Consider the following 23,514-nt stretch of genomic DNA (forward strand, 5'->3'; position numbering starts at 1 on the left):
GCATGAGTGAGAACATTTGGGAAAATCCCTTCAGCACACTGCTAGTGATTTGGTAGAAGATAAATGCAGAATAATGCTGCCACCAGTATTATTCTCCATTTGTATAAGTCCAGTTTTCCAGTAAGGAATGATAGTAGAACCCTGTATACAGTCAGAGTTTACAGCAATCCTGAGGGAAAAACACTTATTTCCCCAATGGACACTGGTCCCAAGTTGTCCTCTTCATTGGCCAGAACTCTCCTCCAGTTTTTTTCCCCCTGGGAAGTTGTCACCTCCAAGATGTGTCCCGCCCCTTCCAGGAGCCTGCACTATGAAAGTAACCATAGAAGCTGCTTTGATTGACAAGTAAGCTTCCCAATTACTTGTGTGGCACCAGGAAGTTGCTCTGAAGACTGTTCTCCTGAGGTTGACATCAGCATGGAAGAGGAAGGGTTCTTGGATAAGCAACAGAGAAACCAGAGGGCGGTGCCCTGGGGATGGAAGTATACAGTTTCCTAACCACAGGTAGTTTTTCATACTTTATCTATAGTCCAGTTAAATCTGTGCAGACACATATAGCTTAACTCTCCTCCTCCCAGAAAAGCCCAGTCAGTGAGGGTAAAGTGAACCTGAACTCTTGCACAGGACAGAAGGAAAACAGAGAGATGCACCCGCTTTATATTTCAAGAGTTTAATGCCTCCTAATCTGTGACTAATCACAGGTGTAATATGATCTCTCAGCCGTCTCAGCTCAGAAATCTTGGCAGTCCTCGGCAGAGCAGCTAATTTGTAAATACAGGATGTTAACCCTGTCTGCTTCCATGAAAGCAGAAAGTAGACACATTGCAGATTTATTGCAGTATTTGTATAAGCTGTAACTAAGAAATGTTTTTCTTTAAAGGTTTATATGCTGTTGCTTATCTTTTAGAGCAGAAAGGATGTTAAAATCTGCTTTAACCACAGGTTTGCTAGTTTCTACCAACTTCCTGAAGTGAAGTAGGGAACATCGTCATCCAAGTCATGCTAGACTAGATTGCCCAGAACAAGGAATTACCACAACATTTTAAGAAAGAAGGGCAAATTAACCTGGATGTGCAGACACACAAAATGCACAGTGGAGAGGTGTTGCCCAGGGGCACAGCCCAGGAGATCTGTGTATAAATCAGGTCTTGCTTATAAGGACCACAGAGGCATAGTACAAATAAGGGTCCAGTTCTTAAAATAGCACTGTAGGTGACAGGTACACTGCAGCTTTCCCTGTGACAATATATACAGGCGTTTCCATTTAGCTCAATATTAGCAATCCAGTCCTTAAACCCAAGCTGAGGCACAGATCTAAATATGCCATCCAATAGCTTAGTAAGCAGAATATCCAGATGTTCCCTGTTTGTTACTAACAAGGCCTTTGCAGTTAAAAATAGTTTCAGAATTTGTTCACATAACCTGAGGCAGAACAGCTGACGGTGCCAACGTGTGGCCCGTTACTAGGTGGCATCATCGCACTGTTCATACTGCAAGTGGGCGGGGCACGGACAGCTTTCTGAGAAGACCTGCAGCCTGCAAGCACGTCCCGCTGTATAAGACATTAAAGAGATGTACTGAGAAGACAGTGCGGTATCCTCCCCTGTTGAGATAAGCGGTTGGCTGTCCGCTGACAAGCGAATACACAAATTATGTTTGTGAGTATAACTTTTAAGTTTCAATAAACCACCTTTTACGATTAATGCGCTATGGCGCGCTCCATTTCTCTCTGATTGTATTGCCAAGTTACAATACTACGGAGCGTTGCAGTGCATGACATCATAAGAGGAGTACATCTCTGATTGGTCACCCAGGAACAGGAGCGCAAGATACCTCTCTTTGTGTTTGTGAATATGTACTGAGAAGAACCCTGCTTGCATATTGTATTTGCCAAGCTCCAAGATTTCCTGGATGCACAACCTGTCATCCGCTCCACTTCTTGGCGCTTGGAGGCATCATAGCACTTAAGGTGAACCTCCAGGCTAAAAATCTACTCAGCAGCAATGAAAAGGCTTGGTGTTTCTTTAACAGTTTCACAACATCAGAACTTTGTTTTTCTTACCCAAGCCTCATTTTTAGCTGCACAGAAGCTAAGCTCCGCCCTATCAAAGAAATCTGCCCGGGTATTTTCCCCCTGATTCTGTGCAAAGCATGACAGGATTTCTGATGATGTTGTTCTCCTTCTGCTGTTTTGGAGCAAATTTGTTTTATTAAATTTTGAATTTGAGATTTGAAGTCTAGCGCGTTCAGCTGGGAGGGGTAATCAGGACACAGGACAGTTGCAACTGTGTCTCATGCTCCCCGTCACCTCTTTTCAACCAAAAAGATGGCTGCCCCATGAAATCACAAACATCTGCCTGTTCTTTTAAAAAACAGGGTGGGTAAGAGTTTATACTACCTATCTATTTGAATTAACATAGCGAATGTAACTTAATGACAGTATGTTTGTTTAGGCTGAAGTTCCCCTTTAACACAGTGCCATAACAATCATACCTCATCAAGGCGTCCTTCAAATGGAGGCAGACTGACCACTGCAGGGTGGCTGTACTGAGCTGCTCAGCTATTCATGTGATCTAGCCCAAATCTGACAAGATTTAGCTGAAGGGGAGCAGAGGTAGAAAGAGCTGGGAACTTTACATATATGTTAAGGCAGGGTTCACACTAAAATTTGCGTGCAGATTTGTATAAGCGCATTTGACACAAATGTAATGTATTTCAAAGGCATTGCGTTGTATTTCCAATTGCGTGCGCATGTTCTGTGTTAAACATTCAGACAGCAGGTTTATTTTTGCAGGCGATTCGGGTTTCAAAGCAAGACAACAGGATTCAAGAAAAATCGCACTTTGCTCAAAAAAGTGCATGGAATTCGAAGGCTAATAAAATTGAAGGCAAAAGAAGGGGCACCGCTTCTTAAAATTCCTTTATTCCGGTGGGGGAAGTAGCAGGTACACAGCAGTGGGGGTGGAAAGATACAACTAATTTGTGGATGTGCACGCTCCTTGGTCCTATGCCCGGTGTGTCTGCCCTGCTGCATTTTGGTGCCAGGTACTGTGCTTTTTTTCTCTTCGAATCTACTGAATTCGAAGGCTAATTAGATGATTTTTTTTTTTCAGGTAAATTTAAGCTTTAATGGCATTCATGCAGAATCCACATCGTGATTTTTCGCATACAAATGCATTTCACATTTACATACATACATCCCAAAAAAATGTAATGTTTTTTCCACAATAATCAGTGTGAACCTTCCCCAAGACTCAATAAAGGTGCCCATTAAGGACTCCATTTGCTGAACGATTGATTGTTTGTTTCGAATGTTGCAATATTTTGGAATCGATAGTTTGGGCCCACCAACGGAGGAGGGAAATGATAAGCAATTCGATTAGATTAAAATAATCATTCCGAAATTTGGATTGATAGATCATTCATCTGCACCATTAATAGTACCTGATCTGATCGATTGTACAGTCAATTGTTCAGTGGACTGTACTATTAAAGTAACACTGAGATGATGTGACATGATGAGATACACATGTGTATGTACAGTACCAAGCATACAAATAACTAGGCTGTCTTCCTTTTTTTCCCCTTTCTCTACCTTAAAGAATTAGCATTTAGGTATGCAAAAGACAGTTTCGAACAGGGACTAAGTTGGACTATGGCATAATTATCACTGATAAGGAATTACAGCCATAAAGCATTTTCCTGAAAGTGAAAAGCTTCTGAGAGCAGGGGATAGATGAAAAAGCTCAATGGGTCATAGATTTTATCTCTGGCATACTTAAAAGACTGAATCATTGAGCGGAGACAATGAAACATTAAAATTTCAGAGTCTTAGTAGATTTAGGCTAATTTCACACCAGGACGTTGCGTTAGAGGGGGCGTTAAGGTCGCATAACGTCCCTTTAACGGAACGCCTGGTGGTGCTGGATCTGGACGTCAGAGTGAGCCGCGTTGTGCAGCTCACTCTGGCGTCAGTGATGCCGTGATGCGCACTCTTGTGCGCATGCGGCATCACGTGGTCCCGCCGGCCAATCGCCGCACAGAGCGGCTGCTCCAGGAAGTAAACACTGCACGTCATAACGTGCAGTGAATATTAATTAGCCATGTGCCTGGCCGCTCTCCGCTCCTCCCCCACATTACTGAGCATGTGCAAGCCGTCTAACGCGGCTCAGCCGCGTCCAAAGTACTGCATGCAGTACGTTGTCTTGTGACGCAGCGTTACAATGTAACGCAACGTCCGCACTGTGAACAGCCCCATTGATTTTTCATTACTGTGCGGTGGGCTGCGTTACAGGCTGCTCTAACGTGCGCCTGTAACGTCCCACTGTGAAACCAGCCTTAAAGGACTACTGAAGTTCAAGGGATATGGAGGCTGCCATAATTAAGCAATAACAGTTGTCTGACTGTCCTGCTGATCCTCTGCTACTAAAACTTTCAGCCATAGACCATGAACAAACATTTGTAGATCTGATGTTTTTGACATTGTCAGTTCTGTCAAGATTATCTGCATGCTTGTTTCTGGTGTTATTCAGATACTACTACAGCCAAATAGATCAGGAGGGCTGCCAGGCAACTGGTATTGTTTAAAAAAAAATATGGCAGCCTCCACATACTTCTCACTTCAGTTGTCCTTTAAACATAGAATAAAACTGGGATATCTAAAAAGTCATTTTTTTAGGATGAGGAGGTATATGGAATGATACCATAGTTTATCGCATCCGTTTAGTTTCACCTGAGGGTTTCCTTTAAAGGGGAACTGAAGAGAGAGGTATATGGAGGCTGTCCTGTTTATTTCCTTTTAAGCAATACCAGTTACCTGGCAGCCCTGCTGATCCTCTGCCTCTAATACTATTAACCATAGCCCCTGAACAAGCATACAGCAGATCAGGTGTTTCAGTGGTTCAGACTTTAAAGTCTGATCTGACAAGACTAGCTGCATGCTTGTTTCTGGTTTTATTCAGATACTACTGCAGAGAAATAGACCAGCAGGGCTGCCGGGCAACTGGTATTGATTAAAAGGAAATAAACATGACAGCCTCCATATAGCTCTCTTCAGTTCCCGTTTAAGTAGTAAAGAGTACACAAGAAAGACAGCCCTGGCACATACAGCTAGGCAATAGCAGATCAGCAACGGCAGAGCCTGTATTACTGTTCTGACAGGATGCTGGTAACAGTCTATCATGTACAGCGCTCATAAGTCTGACCTAATCTAATCTCAGGCTCTGCAGCAGCTTTGTACTTTCCCACAATCCTTTGCCACCCTCTGCTTGGGAATTATGGGGCATAAAGTTTAATATTTCCAGCGCTGTTCCTGACAAGCCAAAAGCTTACGCAATGCAGATGCGGATTTAAATCGTGCTCGAGAAAGGCTGCTTCTTGGCTGAAGAGCGGTGTTATGTCCTTGAGTGAATATCACATTTTTGATTCAATATATATCAAAGTCATCCTTTGTTCGGAGTCTGGTTCAGACTTGACCATCATTTATAGGCCTTTAAAGACAGCTAGTGAGCCGGAAGCGGCCCTCAGTAAGCTGTGATCGCATCTGAGCAGAATGAGAGGGCCGCTGGGGTAACATGCCAAACACAGCCCTGAATCCTGAATGAGCCCGTGCTCAAATTTAGATCAAAACTGACATCAACAATAAAAGAAAAATCACAGCACTAAATGAACTGGAAGACAAATCTGTCAGCGATAAACACAACAGTGGTTGTACACAACTAGTCAAAGTGGACCTGAACTATTGCCCATGACAGATGGAAAAAAAAGAGAAATGCACCCTGTATGTATTTAGAGAGTTTAGCCTGTCTAATTACCTCTCATCTGTGACTAATCACCCGTGTAATGTGATCTCTTCAAGCTGTGCTCAAGAATCTCCTCTGCCATGGAAGAGCTGTTAATTTGTAAACACAGGATGTTAACCCTATGTCTGCTTCCATGAAAACAGGAAGTAGACACACTGCAGATTTATTGCAGGATTTGTATCAGCTGTAACAAAGAAAAGTTTCTCTTTGAAGGTTATTATGCTGCGGCGCATCTTGTGTAGCAGAGAGGAAGTCGGAGCTCAGGTCTGCTTTAAAGGGTAACTCCACCTTTCAGACAAGATTTCTATAACAGGGTTGGATAATAATCGGCTTAATAAACAGCATTTATTAGCCATTTTATTTTATTTCCCCAGTGTGGACCGCTGACATTCACTTCCAAAATAAGAAAAAATATGCAGTTATGTATTCATACAAACAAATGATTCAAAGAAAACCTGATGGTTAAACCTGCTGACTTGACTTAATCCCTAACAGTCACATGATCGAGCGGATACGCCTCTGGGGACATTGTAAAGGGAGGAGCAAGACCTTCACCTCAGAAAACAGAAGTGGATGTTTGTCATCTTCAGAAATGCCACAGAGGACTTATCGACAACACTGGCTGCCGATTTTAAAATAAGAAACTCAGCTATAGTATATAGTAAGCAATCTCAATGCAGTATAGATATAGTGAGTTGTTAAATAGGATAATTAAATATTTTGCTTTCCTGACTCTTAAAACCCTAATTTAGTGTCTGTCCTGTGCTGTCTGTCAATCACAATAATGGATAGCAGAACAAGGAACAACATCACAGTAGAGGGAAGCCTGTGTATGTGAAACATGGCAACCCCGGTGTCCCTATTACCCTGTACCTCATAGCACATACCTTATGAGTCATACTTATGAGAGAAATTGTAACAATTACGCTTCCTACAACGTAGTGTAGGTCCAAAGGCATTCTGGGGATGCAGTTTTTCAAATTGTACCTGTGCTCTGGAAATAATGTACTAAACACAGCAGAAGACCAGAAAACTGCACAGTCAGTTTTACAGGTAGGTCATCAGCTGCTCGATTGATAAGGAGAAGGTGACTCCGTGTATGCCCAGCATGAAGGCCTCCCTTGCCTCTGGTACATCTCTAGCAAGTGCCTGCCGCCATCAGTCATTCCCTACAGGTCAGAGGTGTGTTTCTTTATCACTAGCTGAGACACTGATATTTAGAAATAGTCATCGAGATGCAAATAATTCTGGCTTGTATGCAGATTTAACCCTTTTCAATCCCATTTTCAGACCACTCACTTACTTTTATATTGCTGTGCAGGGGGGACATGGGTGATCTGCTGCAGTGGGTGCTGGGGAGGCTTTCCGCCCATTCATCAGGGGAGTGGCGGGGCTGGTGCCAGCTCATTTGCTGTAGTAGAAAAGGATTAAGATGTAGTGGGCCCCTAGGCAAGATAGCAGCATTTGCCCACTGCTGACTGTTACCTGTTTTTTTTAAGTAGGAGTTGGTGGAGACTAGCATTCATGAGGCCCCCGGACCTTCTCCAGGCCCTAGGCAACCACCTAGGTTTGCCTTGTAGATGATCCAGCTCAGCGCTGTGCTGGAGATTGTGTAGCCTGACACTGTGCCTAACTAGATCGGGCAGCGGCAGGCCAAATGCACCCACATAATATTTTGAATTCATGACGCAATGTGGGGCTGCCGCTGATCGAAGTGTCTGCCTTTTGTCCAACACTTTTTAAGGGGCTGGCACCGTGCCGGACTAGATACAGCAAGGGTACCTTTAGTGGCAGCCATTGTTCTCCCTGTCAGACTATGTCCAACAGTAGAGATGGAGGAGAAAAGGGTTAACACAATTTGTATGCAACTTGGAATTGGACCAATCAAATTTACTTTTTGACAATTTTTTTTTGTCCCTATCCCAAGTTGCATACAATCTGTAATTATTAGCATCTCATTGACCAAAGCGCTCTGACAGCTAGTGGTCATTAGTGGAACAGCATTGCCATTCCTGTCTAGTGATATATTGGTGAGAGTATTGCTTGTGTAACAGAGCCTTGCCTTGTTCAAGTACTTTTTTATTCTATAGAAAAAGGTTCCAGTTTTTATTTTCTTAACAATGAGGTTCAATTGTGTGGCCAGTTAGGTACAGGAGAGGATTAGAAAAGTACTCCTTTAAAAGAGCCATTAAGATCAGTGATCAACATTTAGATTGATTTGCTGCTTGCTTTGGAGGATGGTCTAGAGTTGTGAATAGAGTGCTAGGGTAGACCAGGAATTCCATGTGCCTACAGATCTCCCATGCAATAAGCAGTGTTCCAATACTGAGGTTATGCAGTCTTTCCATGCAACAAGAGCAAAAAATACTACTTATAAAGCTTGACCTCTCTTTCAGGAAGGTCGAGGAGGTAGTTAAAAGGGAATCTGAAGTGAAAATAAAACGTATGATATAATGAATTGTATGTGCAGTACAGCTAAGGAATAGAACATTAGTAGCAGATATGAGTCTCACATTGTTTCTAGTACAGGAAGAGTTAAGAAACTTCAGTTGTTATTTATGCAAAAGAGCTTCTCTAAGCTCTCGTCCCAACTTGGGTCGGCTACAGTGCTGTTTTCTGAAGCACGTATCTCAACCTGTCTCTTACAGTTTCTGGTTTGTTAAGGTTTTACTGCAGGAAAGTTCAAAGGGTCATTAGCTCCGCTGTTTCATAAGTTAAAATACAGATTGTAGTTTGTAAACTGCAAATATTAGATAATAGCTATATAACTGAAAATAAAAATATTACACTTTTCTTTGCTACTAATGTTCTATGAATTTCTGTACTACACACATACAATTCATCATAAGTTTTTTTTTTTCTTTTTCTTCAGTGTCACTTTAAGGAACATCCTCAGTAACCACCTCATTACATTTGTTGTCATCACTGTTTAGCAAACAACATTTTCTGCATTACATAATGAGACAGAGTACATGTCGTCATTTAAAGTGTACTCACATGTCCACAGATCACACAGCAGGGAGTCATTTTGTGATTGCGTCCAACAAATCATAGGTAGCAAATGACGCAACACTTTGCAAACAACGCAACTCTTTACCAGTGAACTGGCAGGTTACATCCTCATAAAGAACTCAAAATGTGACAGCTTTTGCTGTGTGAATAAAGCACATTCATATAAAAGCATCCCACATTTGAAGGGTGAATCTACTCACTAGACTTCTACGTCTCTTGTGGAGACTTCAAATCACTGCCCCTGATCCTCCAGGAAGACCTATCTACCATGGCTTCTGACATCTACATTCTATATCACAAAGCCTGCAGTAGCAGAAAGAGAGAGAGTGCGAGAGAGAGAGAGAGATTCCATTTCTTGGGTTGATCATGACCAGGACTGTGGAGTCAGTACAAAAATCATCCGACTCCTCAGTTTATGAAATCTCCGACACCATGTACCCAAAATTACTTCACAGCCCTGATTATGACTAATGAAGAGAAGAAACTGCAGCAGAAGGGTCTTGCTATGGAAGTCTATGACAGATGTAAGAAGTCAGTGAGTAATTCATCCCAACAATATGCAGAAATAAGCAAAACGACAGTTTGGGTGGACTTAGCCTTCAAAATGATGCTAGATGACTGCAACTAGCGCCGCCCTGTTGGTTTATTTGCGGCAACCCAGTACTTAGTTTGAATGATGGAATACATGAACCTGTGTAGAAAAGTGCATAGTCGTACTCAGTACTGTTTTATGCTACAGCTTGATTGAATCAAAATATGGTAAGACATTGACTTCTATTGACTGTTTAGGTGTCAACGATATAAAAAGGTCTGAAAAATAAGCAGATGTAAACCAAAAACTTGAAATGGGTGAATTTGTATTGGATAGGACATTCTACAAGACTAGACAGTTTTATTACATGCCTGGCCCCAGATGCCCGTAGCCTCCTCGACATTGCTCGCTGTCAGCACCTCGGGGCCTAAGGATTCAGAATGCGCAGGCTGCAAAGCAAAGGTTACAAGCTCCCAAGCTCGTCAAGGGGGCTACCTGCATATATCAACAGCCTGCTGCATCCTATATCATGTATAGCCACCTCCGAGGAGGGTTAAGAAAAGTGCAAAGCCATGGGAACCTGCCAGAGAAAGCCCTTTTCCTCTCCACTCCTTTCCAGGCTTCTCGGCTTGCCGTAGTCCTTGGGCCTTGCATGGTGAAGCCAGAAGCAGGAAACATTCCTTTTTTGGGAAAAAGAGGAAGTTTAACACACCTATACCCCTCACATTAGACTTTTTCTGTAATGACTGCTCAGTTTCTGTTTAGGGTCTGTGGACTGGAGGTCCGCTTGTTTGTACAGGTCCTTCAGCTCCTTAATTTCCTGCAGGACCTTCCTGGCCTGTCTCCAGTTGGAAGAGGCCTCCCCTAAAAGCCTCTCAGCCTCTTGAAGGGCATTTTCAGAGTCCACCTTCCCAGAAGATTCCTTTCCTTTTTTTTTCCCCTCCCCACATTCTTTCACCTCGGTGAGAAGTTCCTGAGTTTTATCAATCTTCTGCGTAATTAGTTCCTGTATCCTGGACAGTTTCTCTGTCTCCGGTGCCTTTTTCGGTGTCGGCCTGTGGCCAGAAGAGTCTGAGCGAGACAGAATCTCCTCCATGGAGGCACATTTGTTCTTCTCAGAATAGGACAACCTTTTAGGGACCTGAGGTGTGTATGTTGTGCTCTTTCCAAATGAGTCACGATGAATACCCCATTTCTCCCAAGGTACTTGCTCTTTAGCTTGTAGGTTGTCAGATTTCCCTTTTTCCAAAGACTTGAAGTTTTCAGAGTCTGATCTGCGGCGGGTTGAAGCTAGTTGCGCTACTGACTTGTCCAGATCAACCCTAAAGCTTTTCTCACAGCTGACTTGCTCTTCTGGAGAAGCATCTTCTTCTTGGATGAGGTCCAGCGTCAGCATACCATCGGACGTTGAGGTAGATGCCTACATGAAATGAATGTATCTAATTAGTTCTGTGAAATGGTTTCATTTTTAACATACCTAAGACATATAAAGGCCAACTCTAACCAAATGAATATTCTAATTATACATGATTCATGGTAACCTGAGTCATATCCAATTTCTGTATCAACCAGAGGTTCCACTGGAGAAATAAATTGACTTAAATTGGTATTAAACTCCTAATACAAACATTTTAAAGAAGTGTACTAATAAGGTGTCTTTTTGTTTGTTTGTTTTATGACAGCTCATATCAATGAGAAAAGGAAGTGGAGGGAAATGCCTTAGCAGGAAGATGGACAGTAGTGAAAATGTGGTTGGAGGTTCTATCACTTTTCCACTAGAAAAGTTATAGTTGGGTTCTATGTAGAACTCACCCTGGCAAATTTCTCCTTCATGGAACTGTGATGATGACATGTAAATATTGACAAACAGGGGGCCTCTGTCAAGCTGTGACATCATACATAGTTTTCCTTTCACAGTGTGAAGACTGCGTCAATATTCAGTGCCCTAGGGCTGCATTTCAGCTGTCTGTGTTTACAGCTGACCTGACAGCTGGGTCAGAGGTCAGAACACAGGTCAGAGTTCACAACAAGCTTGTATGACCTTGTTTGCACCTGCTGTTGTAGCAGAGGTTCCAGGATTTCCAGTGCTTTGCTTAAGAGCTAATTCACACCAGAACTGCTTAAAAAATACTAGCAGCAACTGGCACTTTTATTTTTTTGGTCCCCCTCTTCCAGCAGCCATGATTCCTAGAGTCTAATGAGAGCTCCACAAGTCATGGCCACACATCCCTCTAAAACAGTGGTGTCAAACTCAAATACAAAGTGGGCGGAAATTGTACACTGAGATCTAGTCGCGGGCGGAAATTGTACACTGGGACCTAGTCGCAGGCCATCCTCAATGTCTACTGACCACCTTCCTCCCTTATAAAGTTCTCTGGGGTCTAGTGGTCCTCCCTCCCCTATACAGTTCCCTGGGGTCTAGAGACTCCCACCCTCCCCTATACAGTTTTGGTGCTTTCCCCCTACCTGCCGATATGGCTTCCCTGGTGTTCTAGGGCTTCACCTCCAATATAGCTTCCCTGGTGGTCTAGAGTGGGCCAAACAAAGTGGGGAAAACACATGAGAGCCAAATTTAATGGGTCTGAGGGCCAAATTTGGCCTGCAGGCCGGAGTTTGACATGTATGCTCTAAAGGGAATAATGGGAGGGATGTTTAGTAGCAATCTGGCCCTATTCTCTCCCACAATGCAATGCACAGCATTCCAGCAACTCCTTCAGTGCATCCTGCTGTCCAAGAAGTTTCGTGCCACCAACAAGGATATTTGTTGAACTGCCTGAGTTCAAGAAACAGATTCTCTCCCCGCTGATAAAATGTTGCTTTTCTTTTTTTTTATTCCTATGTTCTGAACAGCACCTTTGATAAGTGCCAGCTTTAAAAGAATCTGTTATTAGTAACAACCCCAGGCAGCAGATAAGGTACTTCCTCTACAAACACTATCAGTTCTGAATGTTGGGACTTAGGACAAACACCTACTAGCAGTTAAAACTTCACTAATGTGTCAGTTTAAGGGCAAAGATTCCTTTTGGGATAGTTTAATTTAAGTAGAGGACCCCATTTAAAATTATTTATATTTAGGGGTGTTTTGCCATCAGGAATACGTACCACAGCCATGAGGTGTCCTCTTGTGGGCGGGCGCCTAGAATGCTGTATTTTTGCCCGATCCCTGGTGGGATGGGCCAGATAGCTTTCTTCCTCCACAGTCACCTATAGCAGACAACAGAAACATGTTAGTTATCCTGAAAGGATGAACTATCAACTATGGAAGAACAAAGCTGTAAGACAGATCATACTTTGATTCGATGAAAAAAAAAAAAAAAATCAAACATGGGCAGGAGGGGCTAGCAATCGACAGCTGCATATCTTGGCACTACATCGAGTGATACAAAGGGGTAGCAGCCTTCTGATTGGAAATCTGATGAAAATTGAATGGTGCAATGTAGAGGTCTGCATCAGGTCGGGTACCCACGGGTTACCCGAAATGCGGGTCGGGTTCGGGTACCCGTTTTGATTCTAATTGGGTTGCGGGTCAGGTTGCGGATAGCGAGTTTGTGTATAAAAATAGGATTCACCTACTTAACAGCCTTCCAATGAGACTACCAATGTATATTTTATAATAAAATGGAAAATGCGTGTCGCATTGTGAGTCTGGAGGCCTGTGGGTCGGGAGCGGGTACCACATTCACCTGAAAGCGGGTTGCGGGTCGGATGCGGGTCTTGAAAATGAGTCCCTCACAGGCCTATAGAGCAAAGCATGAAAGGGTTTCATATTCTCTGGTCGTTTCTTGATCAGGGAAATATTGATCATTTGCTAGACTGAGCATACATCTGGTGTATTGAAAGATAATGTACGCGCCCTCTGTCTCAAAAACATAGGAGTATACAGTCCCAACCTAGTAACCGAAAAGTCCTCAGACAGGTTCCTCAGATTCAGCTGTAGTCCAGAATAACCGGCTCCTTAGTTCAGGACAATCATCTCAACATGTAAAGAATAAAGAAAGGCTCATAGCATAATACTGCTTTACATCCGGTCACTCCCTCACCAAGATGTTACCACCGTGTGTTGTTATAAGGGTCACCTTTCAATCACCTGTGCCAAGACACAACCCCCTATGTGCCCGCACTCACCCCAGCTTTCCTCCCAAATCTCCGGGGGCGGGATTGATCACACATTGGGGTACACACCAGAAAACTCCTTATTCCAGTCAAATGGCGAGATTTCCACTGTTACTGCAACTCAAAGCACACCAATATAGTGTAAAACTGTATATTTATTTTAAAAGATAAAAAGTTGTGCACTCACAAGCGTAAGAGTAAATCAGGCATGTAATATTTGACAGCGCTAGTCCCCGGGTGACTGCTCTGCGGATACCGCATCAGATTCCTCCTCGCCCGTTCAGAGCTGCACTCGTGTCTCCAGCGTCCACTTCCGGTCTCCTGTACTACTGCTCCGCCCTATGCATTTCGTCACAAGTGACTCATCAGGGGCTCGTAGTACAGCGTAGACCGGCTACTGATAAGAGAACAAAGTCCCCTCTCACCTTTACCTCATTGGACCAAACTTAAAACCTACGTATATTTCAATACGGAATCCTCCGCAGTTTTCCACAAAGCGGCCCCTCACATTTGTCTCCTACTCTATACAATTGCACCCCTATCTAACAGTACTATCCCAATCCTATCCTCCCTCTCCCATACACACTACTACATCGTAACTGATCAATTTTCATAAATATATTCTTACAAATGCCTATAAAAGAATAATAAAAATAGTAAAAAATATAATAAAATTGCAAAAAACAGGTTCATAAGAATTCAAATGCAATAAAACCAAATATACTCGATACCTATTATGCTAATTAGTTGTTACATATAAAAGCATTAATATCAAGATCTATATTCATACCGTTCGGAACGGCAGATTCCAGATCATAGATCCATTTTGTCTCTTTTTTAGATACCTCCCTCACTTTATTACAACCCCTCCAAGATGGTTTTAACTTCTCTACACCGCAAAAATACATATTTCTAGGATCTGAGCCGTGTACATTTTTAAAATGCAGGGATAAACTGTGCAATTCAAATCCTTTCCTGATATTATTAATATGTTCGCCAATGCGTTCCTTAAGCATTCGAGTGGTGCGGCCCACATACTGTAGGCCGCATTCACACCACACAAGATATACAACATATGTACTTGAGCAATTAATGAAATTACGTATTTTAAATGTTTTTCCATTTACTGTAGATACAACTTCCTTTGTTTTAACACCTTTTGCTTCTGTAGGAGGTGATATGGAAAGTGATTTTAGATCCTTACATACTGTCTTAGGTAGGGAACAGCAGACTTGGTGGGATATAGCAACCTTGAAAAAATATCATAAGGAAGGAATAGTGCCTAAACGTATTCGATGGGATGTCACACCTAATGATGGGGAAGATTCTGAAGAGAACAATAAAGAATGTGAGGAGTATTTTACTAAAAGCGGTTTGGGTCTTATGGAGTTACTAATAAAAAGAAAAACGGGAAGGCTGGATAGATTGGGACAGGAAATAGGACAATTGAAAGAAAAATTGGAGCCCCATAAGGATTCAGAGCAATATAAATTGAGGACTAAAAAGATACAGGAGCAGTTAGCAATAACTGAAAAGAATCTTATTCTGGATAAACAAAAAAAGTTTGCAAGGGATCTAGATGCCCATAAACGTAAAATAGCTTATAAATGGCAACCCATAGTTGAAAAAAGATTAAAGGAGAAAAGAGAAAAAGAAACTTCCAATCAGGTATGTATGGAACAGGGGACTCCAGAAAACCCTCACATAGATGTGGGAAATCCTCAGGGTCCACCTCAGGGTCCACCTCCATCAGGCCAGCATAATAGGGGGGATAATCCACCTAGACCGAAGGGACCGGGCGACCATAGAAGGAATGGGAATCCCCATTTTGGTAATGCAAACCTAGGCTATAATAGTGGGCAGAGGGGATCCCCTCATTGGAATACTAGAAGAAATGATATGTATCAACAACAACCCCCCCTACAGACTTTTAACCGTTTTCAGCCATTAGCAGAGACAGATTATGAACAAGCCCATTTTTTAGCCCCACGACCGAAATTCTGGAGGGAAGAGTAGAGGGGAGGGGAATACACAGGGGGACAGTATCCAAGTCCAAGAAAAAGGGGAGCAGAAGGGGTTGCAGAAGCGGGAGGCGGGAACAAAAAAAGAAAGCAGTGGTAGGTAAAGGTATTTTTAATTTAAGTGGAGTAGAATTGAGCAGGAATGAGTTAAAAATGTTGGATCATGGATTGAAGTTTGCCCCTAAGCAAAATTTGAATAAATTTAACTCTTTTATAGATGTACATAAATATGCGAGGAAACTCAATATTAAGAAATATTTTTTGCAGAAGGAAGGCCCAAATAGTAGGGCCAACAATGTTGGAGTATTATCAAAGTTCAGGAATGCATCAACGTTCAATCCACAAGATATATCAAATCGAAATACTGTAGAGATATTTAAAGATCGCGTATTGGCTGATTTGAAAAAGATTAGACCACAGAAATTTGATAACTATCAGGAATCAATTACTAATTTACTGGAAGAAAAGAATTTGGTTGTGAGGTCTGCGGACAAGGGGGGAGGGACTGTGGTACTAACTAAGGCACAATACTTTAAGGAGCTTGATAAGTTGGTATATGATGAGAGTACATATGAAAAACTTTCTTATAACCCTACAATGCAATACAAAAGGGAACTGTCCTTGTTGTTGGATGAGGGCATGGTATCTGGCTTCCTGGAGAAACGAGAGTGCGATTTTTTGGTGCCCTCGGTCCCCAGGGTGCCAGTTATTTATCAATTACCAAAGATACATAAGTCCCTTGAGGAGCCCCCGGGCCGCCCAATATTGAGTGGTGTAGGTTCAATCATTCATAGGTTGGGGCAGTATGTGGACCATTATCTCCAACCATTGGTTTCAAGACTCCCACGAGTCCTTAAGGACACCAAACACGTGCTGCAAATTTTGGATACTCTAACAGTGGGGGGTGATGTATTGCTAGCCACTGCTGATGTTAGCTCGCTTTATACCAACATTCCCCATGAAGGGGGGGTGGAGGCAGCTAGGTTTTACCTTTCAACAGATACAGAATTGCCTACAGGGCAGATCAATTTTATATTGGAACTTTTAGATTTTGCCCTAAAGAAAAATTACTTTTGGCATAAGGGGGATTTTTTTAGACAGATTTTTGGATGCGCCATGGGGGCGGGGTTTGCCCCGTCCCTGGCAAACTTATATATGGCAAGGTGGGAGGAGGAAGCCATTGAATTGGGGGGAGACAAGATCATATTGTGGAGAAGATTTATAGATGACCTCCTCATCCTATGGGGAGGGGATGAGGAGGGGTTTAATATCTTCCTTGAGGAAATCAATGGATTAAGATCTAATATCAAATTGACAGCTGAGTCAAGCAAGGTAAGTATCCATTTTCTGGATTTGGAGATTAGTAGGGAGGATGATGGATTTGTTACTAGGTGCTTCTTTAAGCCTACGGATAGGAATGGCTATATTGAGACCTCTAGTTGCCACCATCCGAATTGGCTCAGAGGGGTCCCTAAAGGACAATTTATGCGCGTTAGACGAAACTGCTCGAATCTGGAAGATTACAGGTTGCAATCAGAGATATTGAAAACTAGATTCATTGAGAAGGGATATAATAGGGAATGGTTAGGGCATGTTCAGAATGAAGTAGGAGATATGGTGAGGGACTCGCTGGTGAATTCATCGAGGGACAAAAAAGAGGAGGTGAGTCCCTTTACTTTCTGTACAAATTTCTCCACACAATATAAACAAGTTGAACGAATCTTTATTAAACATTGGGATATTCTGCAAGGAGATCATGTGTTGGGAGGGGTTTTACCCCCCAGACCACCCTTTGTGTATAGAAAAACTGCTAATTTAAAGGATAAACTGTCCCCTAGCTGTGTAGCCCCCCCTTGTCAACAGAGACTGCAGGGTTGGCAGTCGGACGGCTTTTTTCCGTGTAAGGGATGCAAATGCTGTAGAGAAGCAAAAGGTGTTAAAACAAAGGAAGTTGTATCTACAGTAAATGGAAAAACATTTAAAATACGTAATTTCATTAATTGCTCAAGTACATATGTTGTATATGTTGTGTGGTGTGAATGCGGCCTACAGTATGTGGGCCGCACCACTCGAATGCTTAAGGAACGCATTGGCGAACATATTAATAATATCAGGAAAGGATTTGAATTGCACAGTTTATCCCTGCATTTTAAAAATGTACACGGCTCAGATCCTAGAAATATGTATTTTTGCGGTGTAGAGAAGTTAAAACCATCTTGGAGGGGTTGTAATAAAGTGAGGGAGGTATCTAAAAAAGAGACAAAATGGATCTATGATCTGGAATCTGCCGTTCCGAACGGTATGAATATAGATCTTGATATTAATGCTTTTATATGTAACAACTAATTAGCATAATAGGTATCGAGTATATTTGGTTTTATTGCATTTGAATTCTTATGAACCTGTTTTTTGCAATTTTATTATATTTTTTACTATTTTTATTATTCTTTTATAGGCATTTGTAAGAATATATTTATGAAAATTGATCAGTTACGATGTAGTAGTGTGTATGGGAGAGGGAGGATAGGATTGGGATAGTACTGTTAGATAGGGGTGCAATTGTATAGAGTAGGAGACAAATGTGAGGGGCCGCTTTGTGGAAAACTGCGGAGGATTCCGTATTAAAATATACGTAGGTTTTAAGTTTGGTCCAATGAGGTAAAGGTGGGAGGGGACTTTGTTCTCTTATCAGTAGCCGGTCTACGCTGTACTACGAGCCCCTGATGAGTCACTTGTGACGAAATGCATAGGGCGGAGCAGTAGTACAGGAGACCGGAAGTGGACGCTGGAGACACGAGTGCAGCTCTGAACGGGCGAGGAGGAATCTGATGCGGTATCCGCAGAGCAGTCACCCGGGGACTAGCGCTGTCAAATATTACATGCCTGATTTACTCTTACGCTTGTGAGTGCACAACTTTTTATCTTTTAAAATAAATATACAGTTTTACACTATATTGGTGTGCTTTGAGTTGCAGTAACAGTGGAAATCTCGCCATTTGACTGGAATAAGGAGTTTTCTGGTGTGTACCCCCATGTGTGATCAATCCCGCCTCCGGAGATTTGGGAGGAAAGCTGGGGTGAGTGCGGGGACATAGGGGGTTGTGTCTTGGCACAGGTGATTGAAAGGTGACCCTTATAACAACACACGGTGGTAACATCTTGGTGAGGGAGTGACCGGATGTAAAGCAGTATTATGCTATGAGCCTTTCTTTATTCTTTACATGTTGAGATGATTGTCCTGAACTAAGGAGCCGGTTATTCTGGACTACAGCTGAATCTGAGGAACCTGTCTGAGGACTTTTCGGTTACTAGGTTGGGACTGTATACTCCTATGTTTTTGAGACAGAGGGCGCGTATATTATCTTTCAATTTATTGTATTGTATCACACTACTTTCATTACGCGAACCATCAAGTGTAAACCTTGTATCCTGAGCGCATACTTTTTTGCTGTTGTAACATCTGGTGTATTGTTAGCTAACCCGGTGAACAATTAATATCCATTAGATCTCATTTGTTTACCTGATCTGAGGCCACATTTTAGAAATGTTGTCTGAGTAAACTAGGCCTAAAACATAAAAATGGATGGAACCACTTTGCCACAACAACCAGAGTATGTAAATGTGATGTTGAAGAAAAAAGTCAGAAGAATATGGAAAGTGACATTTTGTCTTACAGGCTGATAAACCACATTTTTAAGAGGAACTATAAGGAAAAAAATAGCCCCTGGGGGTACTTACCTCGGGAGGGGGGAAGCCTCTGGATACCAATGAGGCTTCCTTCCTCTCCTCAGTTCCAGCGCTGGCAGCCGCTGAAGAGAGGGGGAAGCCTCTGGATACCAATGAGGCTTCCTTCCTTTCCTCAGTTCCAGCGCTGGCAGCCGCTTAAGAGAGGGGGAAGCCTCTGGATACCAATGAGGCTTCCTTCCTTTCCTCAGTTCCAGCGCTGGCAGCCGCGGAAGATCCTGCCGGGCTCCAGGATCATAGCAATCCTGTGAGAGCCTCGTGCAGGCGCAGTAGCTGCTTTTGTTCAGGCTCAGGCGGAAATAGCGGAGCCCGATCGGATTCGCTCTACTGCACAGGCTCAGACACTCCATGCCAGCTCAGCAGAGCAGATCTGATCGGCTATTTCCGTCTGAGCCAGAAAGAAAGCAGCTACTGCACCTACGTGAGGCTCTCACAGGATTGCTATGATCCTGGAGTCCGGCAGGATCTTCACCGGCTGCCAGCGCTGGAACTGAGGAAAGGAGGAAGCCTTATTGGTATCCAGAGGCTTCCCCCTCTCGAGGTAAGTACCCCCCAGTGGCTCATTTTTCTTTCTTACAGATCCACTTTAACCAGCTGGGCGGTATGGACGAGCTCAGCTCGTCCAGTACCGCCGGAGCCTGCCGCTCAGGCCCTGCTGGGCCGATTTGCCCCAAATAAAGTGCAGCACACGCAGCCGGCACTTTGCCAGCCGCGTGTGCTGCCCGATCGCCGCCGCTCTGCGGCGATTCGCCGCGAGCAGCGGCGAAAGAGGGTCCCCCCAGCCGCCTGAGCCCTGCGCAGCCGGAACAAAAAGTTCCGGCCAGCGCTAAGGGCTGGATCGGATGCGTCTGACGTCAGGACGTCGGCTGACGTCCATGACGTCACTCCGCTCGTCGCTATGGCGACGGTGTAAGCAAAACAAGGAAGGCCGCTCATTGCGGCCTTCCTTGTTTATTCTGGCCGCCGGAGGCGATCGGAAGAACGCCTCCGGAGCGCCATCTAGTGGGCTTTCATGCAGCCAACTTTCAGTTGGCTGAATGAAATAGTTTTTTTTTAATTTAAAAAAAACCCTCCCGCAGCCTCCCTGGCGATCTTATCAGAACGCCAGGGTGGTTAAAGAGGAGCTGTTAGGTATAGGGTCTCAGAGAAAATAAACACATATATCAGTAGCTAAAGATTGGCTGTACTTACATTACATATGCATTTCACTGTCCACGTTTGTACTTCACAGAATTTGTATATAGTATATGCAGAGAATGATGCTCCTGACAGCTCATGGCAGGTTCCATGTTTGTCTGTCTCCTATGAAGCCAAATGTGTCGTCATGTCCTGCCTGCTTCCTGATCACAGAAAAGCTCGTACTGAATAACACTAGTGTGCAGTGAATATTAATTAGCCATGTGGCTAGGAACAATAGCGGACTCCTGCAGTGTACTCTGCCTGGAGATTTTTCAGTGCTGTGCGCTGGACTGAGTTACAAGCTGCTGAAACTTGATCCTGTAACTTCTCCTTAGCAGCCGAGGGGAGGGCCCCAGAATGCTTTGCAGTATGGTATGCGGCTTGCGTCCTCTTAAGAGCTTGGGTCTAACAGCTTTGCTGATAAGCACACATCAAATGAAAGAAAGATTTTTATCTTCACTATTGCCTTTTTGGCTTCCTTCTAAACTGTTTAACACAGGAGAATAGAGGTTTAAATTAGCTTCTGCAGCCTGACAGTTACTCTTTAAGGCCACATTCCATAAGTTACAGAAGTATGCCCTCCTCCTGCTATTCCCCTGCAAGATCAAAATCCTATACTTTACATGTCATATAAATAGTTTACTAAATAAATGTCACTCTTAGTTTACCAGCAGTGTGTCCACAGCTTGGCTTTCTGATGTTCTAGATGGCTATAAAATCAGAATAAGAACTAGCCATAGACCGCACCAAATCATTGAAATATAAACAAATGCTGCTTTATTTAGTCTGAAGCCACACAAAAAAAAATGAAACCAAGAAATATGCAATGGGGTACGCAATAATGGTGATGAAACACGATAGTTGCCATGATAAACATGCAGCACCCCTGTAATTATATCCATTAATGAATTTATAAAAAGGCGGTAGATAGCATAAATATACGAACCATTGTGGGGTTGGTGTGGCTCTGTAAAATGTAAAGCTATAGGCTTGCTATACACCAGCGGTTCTGGATACAAGCCTGGCTTCAGAGGCATAAAGAGATTATTTGCATATTCAGTAGCGGTGCATTGTGGGTAACCACAGATGTTCACTTAAAGCTGAATTATCGCAAGTACCTTCTGTTTTAAGATGGCAAATCACACCAAGCATTGCTTTTTAGTAGGAGGGCTTTTCGGTCTCTTTTAGTCCCCTATACTTTCCTAGTGGTTTTGGGTCACCCCGAGCTGCTTGGTTACTCTGTTGTATGAGGCAGTAAAGTGCGTGTTTCAGTGCAGAAAACAGCAAGTAGAAAAGCCTGCGCCAGTGCTAAATATAGAAAACTAGGTGGGAGGGATGAAAGTGAACCACGCGGTGGAGAGGTGAAGATGCCACCAGTGAAAATGAGATGCGGATCACAGCCAGAGAAGTGACAGGACAGATGTGTGGGAAACCCCTTACCAGACCGGATGCATGCCGTCAACGCCACCACCCATTTTTGACCGTCCTAGATGCCTTGTCACTTGGCAGCACATTCTGGGAGATGGTGTAGCACACACTGCCATTTATCCTCCCTTCTATTTCTTTGTATGGCAGATGGGCCTTATCACTAGCCCTCTCTCGCCTTCTGGGAGAGGGCAGAGCTGACAGACACAGTCCACTATCAATCTATGGAGGGCATCTCAGATCTTATGCATAGACAACTCTACTTCCTGTCAAGGTGACACCCAAGTCTCAGTTGGGGGTCTGACAGCGTGTTCGGGGGCCCTGGGGCAGTTGCCCATTTTGCCTTAATGGCAGTGCCGGCCCTGCACACAAATGCCGAGAATGGTACCAGGACAGAAAGTTAGAGAGCATTTTCCCAGTAAGTCTGCAGGCAGTGGCAAAAAAAAAATTCAGACAGTCCCCTACTTACAAGCAACACTGATTTCATATAAAATACTGCTTTTTTATTACATGTTTTTACTGTTAAATGTGATATATAGATTGAAAGATCTTAAAAGCACATTGAAAACAACCAAAAAACATAGTTTATATGTTACATCCAAATCCAGAATTGTCAGAAAGTAAGCCAGTTATCCATGTTTCACTCTGGATAACACAGGAGTCAACTTACAAACTAATTCAACTTGTAATCTCCCAGAACGGAACCTGATTGTAAGTAGTGGATTGTCTGTACTCAGTTTATAGACTTATTCTTCCCTACTTTATTTAAACCTAATAAATAAAAAGGTGCTGCTTCAGGCCAGAAAAGGTGAAGAGGTTAAGTGCACAAGTTCATGGAAACTTGAAATCCTGAAGCTCAGTGCCGGAGTTCTGCAGTGTGATGTGTGGGGTCTCCAGCCTGTGTGAGGATTACTCATGGGGAGAACAGAAGCCTGGACACAGCTTACCTCATCTAAGATGCGGTTCTTGGCTCGCACGATGGCAGAGTTCAGGGCATTGATCCAAGATTCCTTCTCCTCTGGGCTGACAGCGAGGAAGATCAGGTTCGGTGCCTGAGGAAAATAATGGGCCTGTCATTCTAGTTCAGAGAACTTCTGTCTACTGCGCAAAACAAGTTACATGAACAAAAGCTCTATAGTTTGTTTAAACAGGTCTTCTACCTCATATAAAAAGGTGTAGCCAAACATTAGACTTTAATCTAGAAGTCTCAGAAGGCAATAGCAGGCAGCAAAAGGGAATAAGACCAATCACTTGGGGAAATCTATCCCAGGTGAATATAATGATTTCCCGATCTCAGTATTTTGATCTTATGTCTTAGGGCTCGTTCACAATCAGCGCAAAACACTAGCGGTTTTTAAAAACCGCTAGCCCATGTAAGCCTATGGCAGTGTTCTCACTGGCGCGTTTGCGGTTAGTGTTAACCGCAAACGCGTGACATGCAGCATTTTGCCGGCGATTTGCTCCCAAAACGCTGCAGTGTCCAGTGATTTTTCTGCGTTAATCGCGGAAAAATCACTCCCGCAAAACGCCGGTGGTAATCGGTAAATCATTTTAGGTGTGAATGAGGCCTAAGGGTGGAGTTAAAGCAAGCTGGACAGGAGATAGTGCTGTGCGGAGACTTGCTGGCTGCTGGAATGCTGAGGAGAGACATAGTAAGCTGAGCAGCCGATGAAGGTATTAACAGGGC

General features: G+C 43.3%; 1 protein-coding gene across 1 annotated transcript in view; it reads right to left on the reverse strand.

Annotated features, from left to right (window-relative positions):
* Positions 1 to 273: 273 nt before the first annotated feature.
* PLEKHO1 (pleckstrin homology domain containing O1) overlaps positions 274 to 23,514 on the reverse strand; it is a 99,193-nt gene continuing 75,952 nt past the window's right edge. Inside the window, exons 4-6 of the mRNA XM_068253229.1 lie at positions 22,775 to 22,879; positions 12,448 to 12,549; positions 274 to 10,765 (exon numbers count right to left, since the gene is read on the reverse strand). Of these exons, the coding sequence (XP_068109330.1) occupies positions 10,067 to 10,765; positions 12,448 to 12,549; positions 22,775 to 22,879 (906 nt within the window). The 3' untranslated portion in view covers positions 274 to 10,066. The remainder of the gene's footprint in view (positions 10,766 to 12,447; positions 12,550 to 22,774; positions 22,880 to 23,514) is intronic.

This window comes from Hyperolius riggenbachi, chromosome 9 (genome assembly GCF_040937935.1).
Source record: "Hyperolius riggenbachi isolate aHypRig1 chromosome 9, aHypRig1.pri, whole genome shotgun sequence".
NCBI lineage: Eukaryota > Metazoa > Chordata > Amphibia > Anura > Hyperoliidae > Hyperolius > Hyperolius riggenbachi.